Source organism: Salvia splendens, chromosome 10 (genome assembly GCF_004379255.2).
Source record: "Salvia splendens isolate huo1 chromosome 10, SspV2, whole genome shotgun sequence".
Classification (NCBI taxonomy): Eukaryota; Viridiplantae; Streptophyta; class Magnoliopsida; order Lamiales; family Lamiaceae; genus Salvia; species Salvia splendens.
The window spans coordinates 6,457,551-6,478,462 of record NC_056041.1 but is presented as its reverse complement, the minus strand read 5'-3'; the positions used below and the strand labels follow the sequence as shown (position 1 = coordinate 6,478,462).

Genomic DNA, 20,912 nt, shown 5'->3' with positions numbered 1-20,912 from the left:
AAAATTATAAAAAATAAAAAATAAATAAAAAAGGGTAATAAAATGGCTATATTTTTGGGAATTTGATTTTTTTTTTATTTTTTGGTATTATTTTCGATTTAAAAAAATCCAACGGATAATCCGTTGGCGAATAGAAACGCGCCACGTCGCCTGCTCAGCGGCACGGACGCGTCCGTCCCAGCGAGCACGCTGCGGATGCTCTTATTATCAATAGTGTGTTGATAATGACATAGTGTAGTTGCAGCCACAATTTATTTTTGTGTTCCCTTTGTAAAGTACTCTGTTCATTTTAAGGAAGATGAACAATTTTTAGGATGACCTAAAATTGTATGTATTCTTATTCGAAGAAGTTTAAATAGAGAATATAAAAAATTGTTAGTGTTTAAAATATGAAAGTTCGTTTTTAGAAAAAAAAAGTTATGGCCCATGGATAGAATATGGCATTCATAGCTAATACAATGCAACAAAATTGATTGTTCAAATCCAAAAAGTGAAAACGAATCGGACCACGTCAAAATTGATCAAGTATCGAAATAGTTGTGGAGATCTAACTATGTTGCGAACTGAAAATTTAGGTCACAAACAATAAAAAACAAATCGCATAAAATTAGCAATAACTGATCAGGCACAGACCCATTTGCTATTTGTTAATCAAGATCTAGCCTAAATCAAGAAATAAATTACTGATAAGGTTACAAAATTAGATTGAAGGATTCAATTTAGAGTAATCAAAATAAATTTGGTTAGTTATTTTTCTTAAATTAGGAAAATAATAGTAGTTAGGTAAAATATAGTTTGATACTAGTATTTTGTTAAACTAAGAGCCTGTATTAGAAAAAACATGGAAACTCGCTATTTAGTTGTGAGATAAGCAATTAATTGGATAACTAAGAAAAAAGAAGAGAATAAAAAACATCTGTCTTATTTCTCTTAACTCACTATATCTGAGACTAGACTTGGTGGAATATTAATTAAAAAAAAACTTGGACTTTTTTAAGAGAAAATTCTTAAAGCTGAGATTTTCGTAAACTTCATTGCATGGTGCATAGAGTGTCATGTATAAGCATCCCATGTTGTCGGAATAAGCATTGAGATAAATACGGGATTAGAACGAAAAGAGTTTTTGGGATCAAGGGATGAAGGCTTATACTATAACCCAAGGGACAAGCACGAAACACGTCGTGAGAAGATATCGACCACAAAAATTGTTTCTGTGCAAGCTGCGTAGAGTTTTATGTCGTTAGCATCCTTTGATGGGTGGAGGAAGTATTGGGATAAATGTGAGACTCGCACAAATATTTTCTTTTACCGAGGGACGATAGTATCCAATGATGGCCGAGGGACTATCACAAATCAAGTTGTGGGAGGTCGACCACCATGGCCAAGCACAGTCGAGTGCGACTTACAAATGGGCGGGGGTGGATGAGGGACGATGGCCAATAGCACCGTGGCCAAGAATTTTGGGGACTGTGGGACGAAGGCCGATAGAACCGATGATGGCCGAGGAACTAGCACGAAACAAACCATGAGAAGTACCAATATGGCATGGCCTAGCACAGTGGTCAGCAAGTATGACCCCACAATGGCCGAGAATGTTGAAAGCCGATGGCAGTTAGTTGTTGGATGACGCTAAACACATGTTGCATTGGATCGATCGCATATCACTCTTTTATCTCATACTACTACCTATATTTCTAATCACTTTACAAAAAAAGTTATTGTTTTAAGCTTAATGAATTTGTATCATTACCTATATAATTCTAATCAATTTATGAAAAAAGTTATTGTCTTAAGCTTTTGAATTTATTTAAATGATTAGCAATTTGAGCTATTTGTTTAATTCGCAGTCCATATAAGTACAATATGATGGTGTCTCGTGCATTCTCTATTCATAACTGTTTTAAAATTCTCATTTTGTACATCCATATGTTTTTAAAAATATTTTATTAAAATCCTACATTTTAATCTTTCTGTTTAGAAATATTTCAAGAAAAACGTGATCACATGATAACCATACCCAAATAATCTAGTATTATCATTTTATAAATGAAATACTCCCTCCGTCCCATGTTACTTGCATTGTTCCATTTCAGCTCGTCACAAACTACTTATACTATTTCTAGTCTAAGTTAGAATTAATGTATTTAATTAATATGCATAGAGTGTCATGTATAAGCATCCCATGTTGTCGGAATAAGCATTGAGATAAATACGGGATTAGAACGAAAAGAGTTTTTGGGATCGAGGGATGATGGCTTATACTATAACCCAAGGGACAAGCACGAAACACGTCGTGAGAAGATACCGACCACAAAAATTGTTTCTGTGCAAGCTGCGTAGAGTTTTATGTCGTTAGCATCCTTTGATGGGTGGATGAAGTATTGGGATAAATGTGAGACTCGCACATATATTTTCTTTTACCGAGGGACGATAGTATCCAATGATGGCCGAGGGACTATCACAAATCAAGTTGTGGGAGGTCGACCACCATGGCCAAGCACAGTCAAGTGCGACTTACAAATGGGCGGGGGTGGATGAGGGACAATGGCCAATAGCACCGTGGCCAAGAATTTCTTTTACAAAGGCCGATAGAACCGATGATGGCCGAGGAACTAGCACGAAACAAACCATGAGAAGTACCGATATGGCATGGCCTAGCACAGTGGTCAGCAAGTATGACCCCACAATGGCCGAGAATGTTGAAAGCCGATGGCAGTTAGTTGTTGGATGACACTAAACACATGTTGCATTGGATCGATCGCATGTCACTCTTCTATCTCATACTACTACCTATATTTCTAATCACTTTACAAAAAAGTTATTGTTTTAAGCTTAATGAATTTGTATCATTACCTATATAATTCTAATTAATTTATGAAAAAAGTTATTGTCTTAAGCTTTTGAATTTATTTAAATGATTAGCAATTTGAGCTATTTGTTTAATTCCCAGTCCATATATAAGTACAATATGATGGTGTCTCGTGCGTTCTCTATTCATAACTGTTTTAAAATTCTCATTTTGTACATCCATGTGTTTTTAAAAATATTTTATCAAAATCCTACATTTTAATCTTTCTATTTAGAAATATTTCACGAAAAACGTGATCACATGATAACCATACCCAAATAATCTAGTACTATCATTTTAGTAATGAAATAGTATATCATTTTCACTAAAAATGTTAATATGAAGTATATATGCACAGAATTTCTAAGATAACTGTGAAAAGACACCCAAGCGTATTTAGTAAAACGGTCATTTTGTTTCGTTGGATTCTTAAATCGTCGTTATCCACACCTGTCTTCAACGTTCACGCTCTGAAGTCTGATCCATTGTTAGTTTCTATCTCTACAGGTGCTTACATCACTCCAATCTCTCTGCTTTCTTCCTTTTCACTGTCGTAACTTTCTTCAACTTTCTCAATTTTCCGATAATGTTCGATGTATATGGTTCGTGGATGGTTAGATCTGCTGTTGCGCTAGAGCAAATTTCCCTTTCGGGATTTGCAGATCTTGTTGTGATACGCCCCGTTTTCTGCCAATTACGCTGTCTTTTTCCATTCTCGAGTTTGATAATCTTGTTTCAAAACGTAATCTGGTTTGGGGGTTTGGTAGTGGTGATCGTTTCAATCATTAGCATTGCGATCCTTAAGTTTTCTTATTTAGTGATTCGATTTTTGGCATTAATGAATCTCTGCTTTTGGATCGCATCAGAGTTGTGCTGTTGGCTTCCACTAATTCGAGTAGAGATGACGAAATGTGGCGAGGTTTGAATTGGATATAATTAGACTGGGATCTGTGGCGATTCTTAGTTTTCTCAGATTAATGCGTTATTAAGTATGGGAGGGTATTCAGTTCTGCTTTCAGTTTAATGAAGATCAGATGATTAGGTTACTTGTAGTAGTAGTTACTAGTAGTACTTAGTATTATGCTTGCTTTTTATTTGAAACTGGTTGTTTCCTAACTCAGTTCAGTTAATCATGAATGATTGCCTTCTTGATCTGAGTTGTGCTCTTAATTTGAACAGTTTCATGGGATTTAATTAATGAATTGGAATTTCATGAAAAGTTGTGCATGTTTGCAGCAAAGCCTTTAGCATTAAGTTTTGTGATCTCACCCTGCTGATGCTTTGGCATCACCTTGATGTGAGTTTAACTAGTTTACATTGTTTTATCTCTGCAGCCTCGTTTCAGTCACCCTCAACATGGCCTCCAGTAGCCAGAATGGAATTCAACTCTTGCTAGCTGCAGAACAAGAGGCTCAGCACATTGTCAATGCTGCTAGAACTGGTGATGATTTGAATCCATGCTTAACTGTTTACGCTCTTGCTTTCTTTGGTAGCTAGGAACCCTTTTCTCGAGACTGTAAATTTCTGATGATAGCGTGAGCGTACGAAGTATAATGCAGGACTATATTTCTGTCAGATAAATACCTTTTTTTGCATTCCTCCCATGGTTGTTGGGATTGGAGATTTGGAGGGATATATTCTATGGGGGTGTATGAATGTGGTCTCGTTCAAATGTGCCTTAAGTTTCTACACTTGATAAACACCAGTTTATGTGCTTCGTCTCAAGCACTATATTGTTTGTGCTGAACTGCGCATAGAAAGAATCTCACTTTTAGCTCTGGCTATCATGCGCAGCAAAACAAGCCAGACTTAAACAGGCAAAAGAGGAGGCCGAGAAGGAAATTGCTGAATTCCGTGCTCAAATGGAGGCTGAATATCAAAGGAAGGTGGCCGAGGTAATAATTCAATGGGCATATGGCACTAGATTTTATTTCAACAGTCCCATTAATAAATCTTCTTCACTAGGAAGCCATGCTCAACACATTACATTGAACTTTTCTCCATCTTCATGTGCACAGAGCAGTGGAGACTCAGGTGCTAATGTGAAACGCCTTGAAGAAGAAACGGATGGAAAGATCCATCACCTGAAGGCAGAAGCTTCCAGAATATCCCCTGACGTCGTCTCCATGCTTCTGAGGCATGTGACTACAGTAAAGAACTAAGGTCTTGGTTGAGCTGCGACTACGTTTTCTGGTGCCGGACTTAACTGTTCAGGTGGAATATGTGTGTTGGTTCGACTCGTCATTTGCTATTGTTTTATTTGGCGTTTTGCTCAGATTGCTTCCTTGTTATCAAATAAAGCCGTGGCCGGCGTGAAGTGTTAGTGTTTATTTTTGGGGAGGAGAGAGACTTCTATTGAATGATAGTATTAGTATCTATATTTCAGCAGTGTATCACTATATCTTTGTTGTTGAGAATCAACTATGTAACTCAACTTGACTCCCTTCCACACGAGGCATTTCCAACTTTGTTGTTGAGAATCAGCTAAGCTAATATTTTTTATATTCATGAGTTAAATTATGGAGAATTGGGAAAATAGGATTACTACTTGTTTTTCTTACTAAGCGTAATTTAATTCTTTCTAGATACTATCAATGTGCCCAAAGTAGCCCGCAATAGCCTAAGTGTCCAACATAATTGAGGCTTCTAATAATCTATCTGCCCACGACAAATAGTCTCATCTTTTTATTTTCGTCCGACCATAAAAATTAGTCTCATATCTTATACTTACAAGAGATGAAAAATAATACCCAATTTATTACTAGCTTTTATCTCTCTCTTTCCTATTTAATCTACATTTTCTCATTCTTTCTACTACTTTGCCCATTTTATCTCATTATGACCTGTGATTGGGAATTTTTGGCTTTGAATGTTGTGTGATAAATAGGAATATTGGCCATCTGAGTTTGGAATAGGTTGAGAATTTGTAAAATTAAGAGGAATATTTCAATTTTTTTTTTAAATCGGGTGCTAAATACCAGATTTTTCGGGATCGGTACCCGAGTCGGGTATTTAGGTACCCAAAAGGGAATCGAGTTCGAGTATTGGCCCATTTTCGGGTTTGGATACGTAGAAATTTTGGATCGAGATTCTACAACTATCTAAATTGACACCCCTAATAAAAAGTGACTCTCTTAGTCTATTGTAACATTAACAGTTTGACATTTTGAAATATTCATTACTTATTGTACTATGATAGTATTTCATTTCATTTTTATTATATATTTTGAAATATTCATTAATATACCTAATATTCATTTTATAAATACTTTACTAAATCATTTTAAATCTTACTGTTTTTTTTACGTGTTTTTACTATATTTATTAAACGGATTTAGAGTGGCAAAAAAAGTCTTTTTTTTTCTTTGTGAACACATTAGTTAATAATATTGGGAAATCACGAATTCATCCACATTTGTGTGCTTATATAGAAATCATTTAATACAGAGACGTAGGAAAAAGGAGAATTTGCTGCGAATTTGATCTATGGCGCTGTCTAGGCTACGGCATCCGGTGATCTCGCGTGCTCCGTCTCTTATCAGAGCTCGCTTCCTATCTCTCTCATCTACTCCGTCATTTCTCAATCGGTACTCTTCATTCTTGTTTATTCCTTTTGGCGCTGAATTCGAATGAACTTAAATCTGGTTGATACGATGGCATCATGAGTTTTTTTATCCGATCGGAACTTGAAACAACGTTGTTTTGGATAAGATTGAGTGGCTGGTGGAGCGGTCAAATGCGGCGGAATTGGAATTAGTCGATTGGTGAAATAGAATGTAGGAATCCGTAGTTGTTCTGCTGCCTTGTGTTGCATTTATTTCTTCTTGTTGTTGTAATGCCTTCGAATGCGATTATGTTGGAGAGGAACAATGTCTTATTTGGTTATTCCGAATCACAAGTAGCTGTTTAGTGGAGCTGCTTGCTGATTTTATAATAGCAAGCACATATATTAAAGGTTCTATTGTATGTGCTTCAGGTTCATATTTCATATGGGTTTGGAATCTGTTATTCAGCCTGAATGCAATAATATTGCTTCCCCCAATGTTTCATCCTATAACTCTTAAATAGAACCTAGATGTTTTGACATAATTCCTGGACCATTTCCTCTATTCTTCATACAGAATTTCCAGTTATGTATCAATTCTGCTCTGTTTATCATCTTATTGTGAACATATTGGTGCCGCAGTTCAAGGGGATCAAATACTAGTCCTGAAGTTGCAGAAACTTTGTTAAGGTATGCATGTACAATCTTATGCTTAGTTCCTTCTCTTGTTTTGTCTACCTCAACTTGCACTTGCAGTTAATGTCTGTATTTTGAGTTTTAAGATTTAATGTTTTTCTCAGCTTTTTTATAATTTTCCAAACAATATCCTTTATTCTTCCTCTGTTATAGCTTATGAGCTGACTTAGTGGAAGTAATCTTCTCAGCTGTCTGTTTTATCTTTTAACAAATTACTTTAATTAGACAAGTAGTACTGCAGATTTTACTGCTAAACCAATTGTCAAAGGAGATCTCTGCTTCTACTCGCCATTTGCTGCAGCCTGCAGATGTGTAATAGGTGGTGCTTTTATATCGTAAATAGCTATACGCGGCTAGGTTTTCTTGTCCTTATTGTTGAAAGTTGTAAATAGTAAGGCTTTCACATGACTTGAATTCTTTCTGTGCAATACTCTGCAGCGAATGCCACCATTCAGTAGTCTGAAATTGTATCGTTACTTCTGATTCAGTAGTTTTTGTACTTTCATTTTTATGAATCAATTTTGATAACTGAGTCTTGCTGGTTGAAGCGGTCAGCTTACATGACAAGTGAAGTGAACACTTCTACCCTATCATTGGAAAATATATTCTAGCCTTTCTGTCCTGGCATATCCTCCTTGTGGTCTTAAATAAAAAAATTAATATTTCTAATTAATTGCCTTATATAAGAGAAGAAAATAACGTTCTGAATGTTGCATTTGATAGTATGGTGTATTATTGGTCAAATTCGAATAGCATGTAAATCCACTGGCTAATGTTTGCTTTTCCATAATCTCCTTATGAAATTTTGCAGGCCAGTATCATTTCCATTAATTAATGGCATTTATGGCGATTCTTCTAAGATCAAGGTTGGTAGCAAAATGGTATTTTTTATATATCTAAACATTTGCAGCTTTGCTAACTATATGCATGGGGTGTTTACAGTTCAAAATCGGCATCCGCTCCTTTTCCTCTGCCGGTATAACTCTTTTCACTCAACTTGAACGTCCTATTCAAAATTTTATTTGGAAATCTTGTGTGTCAACTTCAACATGCTGGCTTAGTTAAACTGTCAATAACTAATTTACATGGATTCATCCATCATATATTTTCCATCCAAGCTTATTTTATGTATTGTCCCAGATGTTAATGTGTAAACCTTATACAGTTATACTCAATCTTGTAATATTTTAACTCTGAAAATTGTATGTTGAATATTATCTTAGCAACGTCTAAGGAAAATAGTGATACATATTATAACCAATGTTGCTTATTTGCTTCTGTGTCTCTGCTTGTGCACATTAATGTGGTTATAGTTAGTTGAGCTCACATATTGATCTTTAGCCTCCTGTATTTGAAGCTTCTGCATAATATTAGTTTGTCATTAGATATTACCCGTGTATAACTTGGAAAAAGAGGATGAATAGACAGCAGCATCATGATTCATGATGGATTGCATAAGTATGGAACTCCATTCTTCTGTGAGATATATGACATCACATTTGTTTGCTTCATATGTTTCAAGAGAGTATAGAAGCATTTTGGCAATGGAACAGTATGAGAGAAGTCTCTGATTTATCCAACAGCAGTGCCTCCACGTTAGATTTAACTGAAATCTACCACGTACAGGGGCCAACCCTTAAAGTTGTAGACAGTAATCTGGAAAACTAAATGAGAACATATTGTATCCTCTATATTTTTTTTACGTATCATCAAGTTCTTAATTATTTCAGAGATACCTGAGCATACAGTTCTTCAAATGCCTGCTTTGTCACCTACAATGGTAAATGACTTTATGTAATATATTAACCATAACAACACTCTGTAACCGGCATCCTTATGTGTTTTTCCTTTTCTATAGAGTCAAGGTAATATTGTGAAGTGGATGAAGAAAGAAGGAGATAAGGTCAGTTGCAGTTACTGTGTCATTCAGATTTCCTTGTCATGCAGCATTCTCAATTGCAATTGCAGTGACAGTGTAACACATTCCATGAATGAATAATATGAAAGATTTAGTGCCAAAATATGGATTAGATATCTAAGGTAGATTAAGTTGATCTGACCTGTTTCTTTCTTCTGGATCTAATAGGTTGAAGTGGGGGATGTGCTCTGTGAAATCGAGACAGACAAAGCCACTGTGGAGTTTGAATCTCTTGAAGAAGGGTAAATTGTGTTGCTTGTTGATGGATCTACAGATCTACTGCTTTATGTGATGAATCTACTGTTGCTTGTTGAAGAATTGCTGTCTTTACTCAAAAAAGGATAAAAGGAAAAAGAAAAAAATTGCAGTTAAAGTCCATTTATTGTTAAATTGAGCCATAATTAATACTAAAAGTTCTATTGCATAAGTAAATATAAATGCTACTCAGAATATTGAATATCTCGTCAGCATGATCGTCAATAGCTATTTTGTTGGGTTGTAGTATTTGTTATGAAATTTGTTTGCATTGGCTACTAAGAATTACTTTTCCTGAAAATGTATCTGAGTAAATATTATATGCTTGCAGGTTTCTAGCTAAGATACTGGTGCCAGAAGGTTCAAAGGATGTTCCTGTGGGACAGCCTATAGCAGTTACAGTTATGTTCCATAGGCATCTAAATCTTCTCTCTTTCTGTTAATTCTTTCCTTAATTGGAGTAGAACTGTTTTTTTTTTCAAATTCCAAACATATCATTATATGCGTGCAATATGTCTAAATATTGCAATTTGCACACTGGAGCTCTACTCAATTACAGACTTGTTTATGGTTAACTGGGATTATCATGGGTCTTATACACCCACCTTATTCATGGCCATCTGTTAAGTTTAACCATAAAGCTTTAACCTTTTTTAATAACCTGAAATCACTGTTAGATATATGTTCTTTTGAGCTTACTACCTTGCATGTTTTATGATATTCTTTTGGAACCTTAATCTTCCTGAATAATACATCTGTCTCTTAGGAGAGAGACCAGGTTTGAATTATGTTACTGGCATCATCTAAAATCAGATGACTGATTTTAATCCTGTTAACCAGGTTGAGGATCAAGATGATATAGGTAGCATTCCTGCAACTATAAGTGGGACAGAAGCAGCAGATAAAACTTCCACTGAACCAGCAGCAACACATGGAGACAACATGCCGGAAGCAAGCTCTGTGAACATCAACACATCTGAACTTCCTCCTCACACCGTCCTTCAAATGCCGGCACTATCACCTACCATGGTAAGAGCAGCTCTAGCTGTCAAGTTTTGTACGCTATGCCATCATTTACAATTTTTTTAAGTTCTGAAAATGCTCTCTTCTTTAATTTTGTTTTTCTCTTTTATCTACAGAACCAGGGGAATATTGCAAAATGGACGAAAAAAGAAGGTGATAAGGTCAGAATTCTTTTCTCTCGCCAACATAGATCTCATGTATGTATCTGCTTTCTGGTGACATGTCTTTCTGTGCTTGTTGCAGATTGAGGTTGGTGATGTTATTTGTGAAATCGAAACAGACAAAGCAACACTTGAATTTGAATGTCTTGAAGAAGGGTAATAGAAATGTTTATTGTATTGGTTGAATGCATAAGAGTTTAGTATCTTTCTGCTGGTCCAGGGAAACATATGAAGGACCACATAGTTCTGGAAAACTACTGTGGTGACTTCCTCAAACAATAAAATATTTTTCATTGATGTTTTGGATATTAAGTTGATTAGTGGGTCATTTACTGCTAAACATATTTATGTACTCCCTCCGTCCCACTATATGTGAGGCGTTTCTTTTTGGCTGTTATTTTGCGAAAATGATAATAAATACTAGTATTTATCATTTTCGCAAAACAACGGCCGTAAAGAAACGCCTCACTTATAGTGGGATGGAGGGAGTACTAAACTTTGAGAGGTTCCTCTATCCTGGTGGGAAGTTGTTATATGAAGTTTCTTGTCATTCTTGTTGTGGCATGAACTGTGAAATGCTTTCAGTCGTCATAGTTTGGTCAAATGCTTCCTCAAACGTAATTTGCATGGCAGATGGTGTCATAACTTCAAAATCTCTTCAACATTCTCTTAATTATTTATCTATTTTATAATCATACTTGGTTTGTTGGTTTCAGATTTTTGGCAAAGATATTGGCTCCAGAAGGATCAAGAGATGTGGCTGTGGGTCAGCCCATTGCAATAACTGTAAGTTTATAATGCTCATCAAAAATCATTTTTTTGTTAAAAAAGGTGTTTCTTCATATTGCTGATGAATGATGATGTGTATTCACAAGTGATTATAGTTTATTTGGGGATGTATGTGTCTCTAGGTTGAGGATAATAATGACATTGAAGCTGTAAGAACATCTGTAAGCACTGATTCGAGGACCAAAGATGAAAAGCCAGTTCAACAAATTGTAAAGAAGGATGTCAAAACTCAGAAATCAAGTTTTAATAGGATTAGTCCTGCTGCAAAGATGCTAATCTCTGAACACGGCTTAGATGCATCATCGATAACATCATCTGGTCCCCATGGTACTTTGCTGAAGGGGGATGTTTTAGCTGCAATAAAGTCTGGAAAAGTCTCCAAAGTATCTGTACCTAAGGATAAGACTTCATCACCTCAGTCTTCTTCCTCCCTACCAGCGGGGTCTAAATCCACTGTACAGGATGTTGCTTATGAAGATCTGCCAAACAGTCAAATTCGCAAGGTGCTGAGCTATCATTTAGTTGTTTTTTTATATACACTTGAACTGTTCAAGGAGTAAAGGTATCATATGAACCTGATATATATACGCATCATTATATTTTATTAGTTAATATATTAGTATTATTTATCTAGTTGATATTACTAGTTTGTTAGAGATATGTTTATATCTTAGAGTTTGATTTGGTTTAGGAGTCTAGTATATATCTTATAGAGTTTATTTAAGTTTGAGTCTCATATAGAGTCTTATAAATAAGGATATGTTCCCTACTTTCAGTGTTCAGAAATAAAGTTTATTTAACTATTTCTGCTCTGGCCTTTTCGGAGAATGACCTCTTAGTCATACGAGGAATATTTATCTTTTGTTTTATTTATCATTGTTTTCTTTTATATTTCTGGTCTCTGTTAAGTTTTTTATTGCTATCATGTCAATTGTGTGATATGGTTCGTATGCCAAGATATTAGTAAATGTTTAGGTACCCCTGCCTATCACTGTGTATCAGAACCTGAGTTCCCTTCTGTGAATTTAGTATATAGATTCTCAACTGCTTTTTGGGTGGAATGTAACATGGATCTGAAACATAAAACATCCATGTTACTGATCCGTGTAAAAGTTTATAAGATTCACTGAGGTAAATTTCATCCTGAATTTGTCATGCTTATACACATGACATAAACACTTCTCTGGAAACTGGTAGAAGGCTGCTGATATAATCAGGTTTAGAAAGACGGATATCACTTTTGATTATCCAGATACACAGTGTCTAGCTTTTTCTGTAGGATTTTTCTTAGTTTATAATTATAAGATAATCATCATCATGATTTCCTATGCACACTAAATTGTTTTTAATTGCTGTTACCCATCTTATTGTAATTATGAAGAATGTTTCCTTGATTATTTGAAGGTCATTGCAGCACGCTTATTGGAATCAAAACAATCCACTCCTCATTTATATCTATCGACAGGTATCAAATATTCATATACAGCATATATTTCTCTTTCAGCGTTGCCTATTGCAGTACACGTGTGATCTTATTTTGAATGTCTTATACCAGACGTTATACTGGATCCTCTTCTCTTATTCAGAAAGGAGCTTACAGGTAGTGGTTTCAATCTCTGATGAACCTTGTTGTGAAGAACATCATTATGCTCCCGATCTCACTTTGTTTTGCTTTGCAGCAAAGTATGGTGTCAAAGTCTCGGTTAATGATATAGTGATCAAAGCGGTTGCTATTGCACTGAGAAATGTTCCAGAAGCAAATGGTAAGTGGTTTTCCATTTAAATCCTGTTTTTGAAAGATGGGTTAACTGAACATCAAGGGATGGTAAAATAGGCAGAAACTCAGAGAGAGAGAGAGAGAGAGAGAGAGAGAGAGAGAGAGAGAGAGGCCCATCTTGGGTATCCAAAGGCTGAATTTGTATATGATTTTTTCTTGACTCAGCTTGTGATCCTAACAGCTTTGCACTTAACTGTTTACACGAGTTTACTAAATTAATTGTTATATATATAATGTTTTATTTTCTCTATCTTATGAAATTATTGCAGTTCACTGATTATTAACTAACCATGCAGCTTATTGGGATGTCAGCAAAGGGGAAAGAGTTTTATGCGATTCAGTTGACATATCTATTGCAGTTGCTACAGAGAAGGTATTCTTTGAGATATCACTTGGTGTTCCTTAACAGCTAACAGCCCTCATCTCATGTATATCATCACGACATCTTTCAATTTTCAGGGATTGATGACTCCAATTGTAAGAAATGCGGACCAGAAGTCCATATCATCAATATCCTTGGAGGTGCTACCCTGTACTTTTTTTGTCAAACGTCTTGCCATTCTGTGGACCATTTAATGCTATGCTTTCTTTCACCGAACAGTTTTTTTCCTTACTCAACTTTTGCCTTTTTCAAAGGTTAAAGAACTTGCTGAAAAGGCACGGGCCGGGAAGCTCAAGCCAAATGAGTTCCAAGGCGGCACTTTCAGGTGATTTATTCATGCTTATGTGCTTGTGTGGATATAATGGATTAGTTGTTCCTTTTCCTAAACCACCTTAAATGTCCCTTTTTCCATGCAGCATTTCAAACTTGGGGATGTATCCTGTTGATAATTTTTGTGCAATTATAAACCCGCCTCAGGTTCTCTCTCTCTCTCTCTCATGCACACGCTTTGTTGTCACACCCAACCATTTTGAAACCAAACATGTATGCTTCAATTACATTAGCTCGCTTGCTGGCCATGAGCTTTTTTAAGCAGAAAATTTTATGAATTTGGTGTCGGTGGCCCAAACTAACATTTCCGTATTGATCATAATTATAAGTAAATATACACTGTACTACGGTTTTTCATTGTGTATCATGGAATAAAGCGATTTTGTTCATGAAGGCCGGTATTCTTGCTGTTGGCCGAGGTAATCAAGTCGTAGAACCAGCTATTGGAGATGATGGTAATACATATTTACACATGGCTCAACGCAAAATTCTGTTAGCTTTACACTGTAATTCTGAACTTGAAAATTCTTTGTTCCAGGGATTGAGAAGCCAGCTGTTGTAACAAAGATGAATGTAACACTGTCGGCTGACCATCGTGTGTTTGATGGAAAAGTTGGAGGTACGTTTTGCCAAACGAATTAAACTTCTATCTGTGAAAAGATATGCCATAATTTCATCCCCCCTTACTTCAATCAGCTGGACAGCACTTTGATTTATCCCTTCTCTTTCTTTGTCTTTCTTGTCCAACTAAAGAAGAAAATGAGTAAAAATTGTACAGTTAGCAGTCTCTTCACTATATTCGTTACACTGTCAGTGATGTTGTAAAATCGGTTTCTCAGGTGCTTTTGTGGCTGCACTTCGATCCAACTTCAGTGATATTCGAAGTCTTCTTTTATGAAGACTTAGAAGTTGTCTTCTCAGATAACATAACACAATCGAATGGAAGAATATGTTAGATCAGAATGGTCCAGATGTTTTCCTGGAGCTTGGCGCTTATTTCTTCACTTTTTTTCACCGGATTTGCTTTTCGACAGATAAGAATCATTTTTGTGGGGCCAAATTTGTTCAAACATTTGGCGGCGATAAGCGTTTGCTTCTTAGTTTTTCTCCTATCAAATACACAAAAATCTCTTTCAGAGAGTGTTGCCTTAAAACGAAGTAAAGGTAGAGAATAATTAGATGGGAATACTTTTATCTTGTTTCTGCCAATAAATTAGTATCTCCCTTGTTTCTATATACATTGTTACATCTTTTTGTTGGACAAATATTCGTCATTATCGAATCCTATATAGTATTCTGCAACTAAAACTGAGCATAATGGTTAAATTAACGATTGCAGGAGACTAAACATTATCTACATGGTCTTGATTATAATAAATTCCTCATCTTCTTCTCTACTTGCATAAATTTGAATTGTTCATAGATTTAGCGTGATTTCATTGTCATTGTGGGCTTCTACACAGTTTTTGTTGATAGTATTGACATAGAAAAGGGAACTCTATCTTGGTGAACAGTGTTGAGCACTCTTATTACAGATTAGGACAGCATGTGCAAAAATCCCAAAATCCCTCTTACATATGAGTCCCATTTTATTCAGATGCGCGATTATTATCTATTGGTCAAGCTCAATGATCTTGACAACAGATGCGTCACCAATTTTCTGGAAGACGACAACACGGTCATGCGTTTGTATAAGGCCGGAGGCCTTGCCATGTTCCAAAGCAACCTTGAGGATTGACTCACTCGTTGCACTGGTAGACTCCGACTGCAATAGTGGAGATCATCATCTTCAGAGAGAGAGAGAGAGAGATAGAGAGAGATCAATGAGGGAGAAGTAAAGTTATTACCGGATGTCTGGGATCTGCAAGCATTGGGAAGAGGCCTCGGACTATCAAAGATTGTCTAGCCTGCCAAGACAAGACAAATTCATGCAAATGGTTCAACTAAAACAAACATGATTTTGAGCATTTCAATCTTCAACTAACTGTTCCTATAATAGGCTTGATGCCACAAGCAGATAAAGAGTTAACACCAAAATATACCTCGAAAGCTCCAGTAAAGGTCCACCGGAGCTGATTCGTCTTCACTCGTGGAACCACAACAGATATTACAGGCATTGTAGGTCTGTACTTAGCTAACAACCTACACTTTTATCATACCTCATCAAGTCACTCACTGAGTGAAAAAAAAAGTATGTGTGTGTGTGAGAGAGAGAGAGAGAGAGAAAGAGACCTAGCAGCTCTTCCTGAGGAAGTGAAGCAGATAATGACTGATGCCTTCACCTTGATGGCAGCACGAACCTACATTTCACAATACACAATTTTTATGAACTGAATAAAAATATAGAAATGTATAGTTAGATAGAAATGGAAATAGATATTAGAGCAACATACAGCAGAAGATGCAATTGATTCAAGGTGACTCATTGGTTCTCCAACAAACTTCACTGTCTTCTTGAAATACAGATTCTGATTGTATACCTTTTCTGCCTGCAAAAGCAAGCCTAACAATTCTATAACTAGGCTAGAAATCCAATTATCTTATCTCATGTTCAAAATCTGCCATCATCAACTAACCTCAGCACAAATCTTACGAACAACCGATATAGTCTCCACCGGGTATAACCCCCTCAGTGTTTCTGCTCCTAGCAGGATTGCATCACTGCCTGTAAATTGCTAACAAATAAACCTTAAACACAACAAGCAATGCAAAAACATCGGTGTAACAAGTTAGATCAGCTAAGATATACCGTCCAACACAGCATTCGCGACATCAGTCGCCTCTGCACGAGTAGGCCTCAAGTTGTCAGCCATACTGTCCACGACACGAGTCACCACTGCAGGCTTCCCTGCCATGTTGCACTTGTGAACAGCTTCCTTCTGAAACATAAACACCTGAATGCAATAGAAAATTTCCACATTAGAGCAGCGTTTTGAACGTATCAAGGATCGTGGAACGGACCTTCTCTGGTGGGAGATCAATCCCAAGATTCCCACGAGAGAGGATGATCCCATCGGCTGCTTCAAGGATCTCATCAAAGTGAGTCATCCCCTCCACGTTGTCGATCTTTGCAAATATCAGAGTCTGGTTGAGATCACCCAACGTAGAGAGAAACTCCCGTGCCTGAAATGAGAGCGCATACATTTCATCACCCAACGAGACTGACTATCAACCACATTCAGCACCAGCCAGATGGATCTATACTTACAAGCTTGATGTCTTCAGCACACCTCGTGTATGAGAGTGAAAGGAAGTCTATGTTGTTGCGAACGCCCCAAGTGCGTATCACCTATTCTCACCACAACCAACACCAAAACACATTTTTCTTCGAAAGGAATGAATGGATTTGAGTGTTCTTGAATGATAAGTATAACTCAAAAATAAATACCTCCTTATCTTTGTCTGTCAGGGTAGGAAGCTCGATACGAATCTGAGATACGTGCAGAGTGTACAACGATCCAGCCAAGGTGGCAGAGTTCTTGATCAAACAAACCACATCCTTCCCTTTCACCTCTGTAACCTGCATGATTGGACCATCTCAATCGACACTATACTCGTTGACATGGTTAAACCTAATTATGTCAGCAGCACTACCTCAAGCCAGACTGAGGTAGTTTCACTTCCTGTAAACAGATATTGACCGATAAAAATAGTATCCCCCGTCTTCACTGCCTGCAAAATCATCAGAAACTCTGAACTGAACAGAACTAAACTTTATAGGCCCAATGCATTAACACCCCATTTCTAAAGTAAACTACCATTGATCTCATGATCTCAGACATAACAACCATCTGCAGCTTCATTAGAATAGTGCTATGTGCATTAGCTTACTGTGTTACCTCGGATAAGCCCGTGAAATTAATGGGAAGCAAATTGGAAGTGGCTTCCTTGTCTTGATCAGGTGTTAGAATGACCGTGGAATTTTCCTTGAGGGAAATAGGATGCTCAGTCTTGTTCACAACTTGCAACTCTGGACCCACGGTGTCGAGCATGAGCTGATCAAGCATGAACAGAGAATGATTCAAAAGCAAAAATCAAGATCAAGACCTTTTAAAAAAATTTAAAGGAGGCTTACAGCACAGAGCTTTTTGGTGCTCTTGATAGCCACTCTCAGATTCTCCAATGACTCCTGATGAAACTCAGCATCACCCCAGGAGAAATCGAAGCGAGCAACTATTGCAAATACACAATAGTTGACATAATTTGCTTGAATTCAAATTCCCAATTAAGCAATAGTAGTTGATAATCATGATAAAGTGAAGGGAAATAACATACAATTAGAATCCTAATCCCCAATGTAAAAAGTAGTAGTTGAATGAAACTGACCAGACATCCCAGCTTGGAGGCAGCCGGAGATGGCCTCGACCGATCTTGATTTGGGGCCCAGCGTTCCAACAATCTTTGTCAATGCTGGGAAGAAATTCTGAAACACAAGATTACTTATACTACCACATAACTTTACAACATGAGAGAGAGAGAGAGAGCAATACATACAGGTTTGCTGGGCTCAAGAATGGAGGACATTCTGAGGGGCTCTTCAAGGAGCAAGTGATTGGAGTTGGAGACCATGTCTGAGTGCTGATTGAAACACGCAGTGGATGAGAGATGAGGATTTGTGGAGAGATCTAAATGTGGGGAGATCACACTACACAGTCTTTGAGATAATATATTACCAACAAAAATACCAAAAAAAAACACTAATAAAAAAGGAAAGATTCTCTATTTGGAGTTGACGGACAAGTAATTACAGTTGGCATATGATTTAGTGCCGACATTCAACATATATAGGGAGCAGTAATTTGACAGAAATGGCGGTTATATGCTACTTCCGTACGACGAGCACAAGGTTACTTATTACACTTCAATTCAAGTGTCTAATCACCAACTCATCTTTCACTAATTATTCTCCCCATTTCAACGTTAATTGATTGGGTCTAATCATTATTCTTTCTTTATATCAGTGCGGTGGCTTCGCTAAGGCCATCCACTACGCTGTCCATCCACCGTCCCTTAAACTACTATTTGAGGGCCCTACTGTACTTTATTCCTCCATCCCTTAACTAAGGGACAGAACCTGCAACCCTCCGTCCCTTAACCGTCCTTTATTCCGTCCCTTTAATTATTATTCATTTAATTTATTTTTTATTTTTTTTCCAACTCAATTCAATTAAAACACACTTTATTAAAAAACACACAACATAATTTAAAATACAAATTTAAAGAAAATAAAAAAACTACTCCGCCGGCTAATCATCTTCCGGAGGCGGTCGAGGTTGAGGGGGAGTCGGAAGGCCAAGTTGTGCTGCCATATGCACAATTCCGTTCCACCAGGCCGCGAATTGGGCGTGCGAGAAGCGGGAAGTGCCCGCCATTGTGGCGGTCATGTACGCCACCATAAGTGTGTCCGAGCCTCCCCGCGAGCCCGATCCCGAGGCCGCCTGGCTTGATTCACCTCGGCCCTTCCTCGCTCTAGCCGCTTTCGCCGCCTTTGTCCCTTGCGGCCGACGGCGCCCACGACTGGATCCTCCAGCATCGCCGACCGTACCCGCAAACTCCTGTGATTCAGCCTCATGTGGGCTGATGCCCTCAGCGGTGTCACCACCAGACGAGTATTGGCCACTCGCCGTATGCTTCGTGCGCTTCGAGTTTGAGCCCGAGCTGGAGCGGAAACCGCTGGCCCACCGTTCCTCGTCCTTCACGGCCTGCCAAACATCAACAAATCTGAATTGTTGACGGGTGTCCTGGTAGTAGGCGCGCAAAGCGGACGTCAAAATGTTGGTTGCCGTGGCGCCGCTTTGGTAGCGCGCCGCTTCGGCCGAGTAGAGGCCGCATAATTTTTTGACCTGTCGGTCGACTCGGTCAAAGTGAGAGCGGAACATTTTATATTTGCGCTTGCGGGAGCCTTTCGGCTTTATCTGGTGGTAGACCTCGCAGACATTTTCCCAGAAACACTTCCGGGGTTGTTGATTCCCGACGATGGGATCGTACGAGACGGTGATTCAGGCGTTGTACACCGCCAGCGTTTCGTGGTTGCTGTACGGATGCCGGCCTAGATCCTCTTCCTCTTCCTCTTCTTCCTCCTCGCCCGACTGGGGTTGTACACCGCCTCGTCCACCTCCACCGCCTCGCCCACCTCCACCGCATCGGCCTACTCCCGGCGTTGGATCAACGGGAAAATCCTCCCGGATCTGGGATAATCCCTGCGAATACCGCGGGGCAGAGGGACGGACATATGCATCAACGTCAAAGTTGGGTGGTTGGTACCCCCGGCGTCGCCGAACCCTGGGTCCTCGGCGTCGACGCACTGGAACCGCCCAATGTGTTGATCATGGTCTCCCAATCGCCGAAGGCGTTGAGATCCCACCCGCCGGAGCCGGAGCCGCCGTAGTTGCCTTCGCCGAACATCTTGTGATGAGAGGAAATTTGAGAGGAAATTGAGATGATAGAAGAATAGATGTGTAGTTGTGTGTGAAATGAGGATGAGTGTAGGAGTATTTATAGAGTAAAAAAATTAATTTAAAAATAAAAAAATTAAAGAAAAAACAAAAAAAAACTGTATTATTACCGTTAGAAATTTTTTTAAATTTTTTTAAAAAAATATTTATTGCGTCAGCACGTGACGATGCCCACTCGCCGGCCGGCGAGTGGGCGTCACGCACGACGCCGGGTCGCATAGGCGCGTGGCGAGACTGCCCGTCGCTTGTCTCGTCGACACGGGACGCGGGACAGGTCGGATGCTGCAACGCGGCGCGCGACGGACCCGTCTCTCCGGGACGGGTTGCAGGACGCCGGCGCGCCGCGTAGTGGATGCTCTAATTTATGTTGGAAATTTTAAAAAAATTAACACAACTGAGATTACAAAAGAAAATGTGTTGATGATAAATAATCGCAATCTTTAATTTTTACAGGACATTTTTATTTGTATTTTCTAATTTTAGTTGGAATACTAAAAATAATAATATTTTTTTAAAGCATTGTAGGTATATTTAGAAATATTAATTAACGTTTTTAATCGCTTTAAACATGTCATTAGCAATTTTTTTGTAGTGTATATTTTGAAGCAGAAAATATTATTGTTCTATACTTCATCTATTCATGAAGAGTGTGGTTAGAAGCGGGCACAAATTTTAATAAATAAGATCATCTATTCATTTTAAGTGGATAAATGGTCCTATCATATATGACTGGA

General features: G+C 38.0%; 3 protein-coding genes across 5 annotated transcripts; 2 read left to right on the top strand and 1 right to left on the bottom strand.

Annotated features, from left to right (window-relative positions):
* Positions 1 to 3,222: 3,222 nt before the first annotated feature.
* LOC121753384 (V-type proton ATPase subunit G 1) lies at positions 3,223 to 5,331 on the top strand. 2 transcript variants are annotated; one of them, XM_042148674.1, is made up of 4 exons: positions 3,223 to 3,355; positions 4,183 to 4,289; positions 4,643 to 4,743; positions 4,867 to 5,331. In XM_042148674.1, the coding sequence occupies exons 2-4, from the start codon at positions 4,205 to 4,207 to the stop codon at positions 5,008 to 5,010; spliced, it is 330 nt and encodes a 109-aa protein (XP_042004608.1). In that variant the 5' UTR covers positions 3,223 to 3,355; positions 4,183 to 4,204; the 3' UTR covers positions 5,011 to 5,331. The 2 variants fall into 2 exon arrangements, with proteins under 2 accessions (XP_042004608.1, XP_042004609.1); XM_042148675.1 differs by having other exon boundaries at positions 3,292 to 3,335.
* Positions 5,332 to 6,261: 930 nt separating this feature from the next.
* Positions 6,262 to 15,025, top strand: LOC121750641 (dihydrolipoyllysine-residue acetyltransferase component 1 of pyruvate dehydrogenase complex, mitochondrial-like). 2 transcript variants are annotated; one of them, XM_042145215.1, is made up of 23 exons: positions 6,262 to 6,435; positions 7,035 to 7,082; positions 7,900 to 7,954; positions 8,031 to 8,064; positions 8,819 to 8,868; positions 8,947 to 8,991; positions 9,175 to 9,248; positions 9,593 to 9,662; positions 10,102 to 10,290; positions 10,401 to 10,445; positions 10,528 to 10,601; positions 11,162 to 11,231; positions 11,357 to 11,737; positions 12,639 to 12,699; positions 12,790 to 12,834; positions 12,914 to 12,997; positions 13,308 to 13,384; positions 13,471 to 13,533; positions 13,648 to 13,718; positions 13,810 to 13,870; positions 14,118 to 14,178; positions 14,262 to 14,342; positions 14,563 to 15,025. In XM_042145215.1, the coding sequence occupies exons 1-23, from the start codon at positions 6,335 to 6,337 to the stop codon at positions 14,619 to 14,621; spliced, it is 1,899 nt and encodes a 632-aa protein (XP_042001149.1). In that variant the 5' UTR covers positions 6,262 to 6,334; the 3' UTR covers positions 14,622 to 15,025. The 2 variants fall into 2 exon arrangements, with proteins under 2 accessions (XP_042001149.1, XP_042001150.1); XM_042145216.1 differs by lacking the exons at positions 6,262 to 6,435; positions 8,819 to 8,868 and having other exon boundaries at positions 7,064 to 7,082.
* Positions 15,026 to 15,121: 96 nt separating this feature from the next.
* LOC121750642 (pyruvate kinase 1, cytosolic-like) lies at positions 15,122 to 18,461 on the bottom strand. The gene is made up of 15 exons (XM_042145217.1): positions 18,218 to 18,461; positions 18,050 to 18,146; positions 17,799 to 17,896; positions 17,563 to 17,718; positions 17,318 to 17,395; positions 17,112 to 17,243; positions 16,932 to 17,012; positions 16,685 to 16,846; positions 16,473 to 16,617; positions 16,300 to 16,388; positions 16,117 to 16,212; positions 15,956 to 16,023; positions 15,766 to 15,865; positions 15,571 to 15,630; positions 15,122 to 15,488 (listed from the first exon to the last, which is right to left on the bottom strand). The coding sequence occupies exons 1-15, from the start codon at positions 18,290 to 18,292 to the stop codon at positions 15,336 to 15,338; spliced, it is 1,590 nt and encodes a 529-aa protein (XP_042001151.1). The 5' UTR covers positions 18,293 to 18,461; the 3' UTR covers positions 15,122 to 15,335.
* Between the last annotated feature and the right edge of the window lie 2,451 nt (positions 18,462 to 20,912).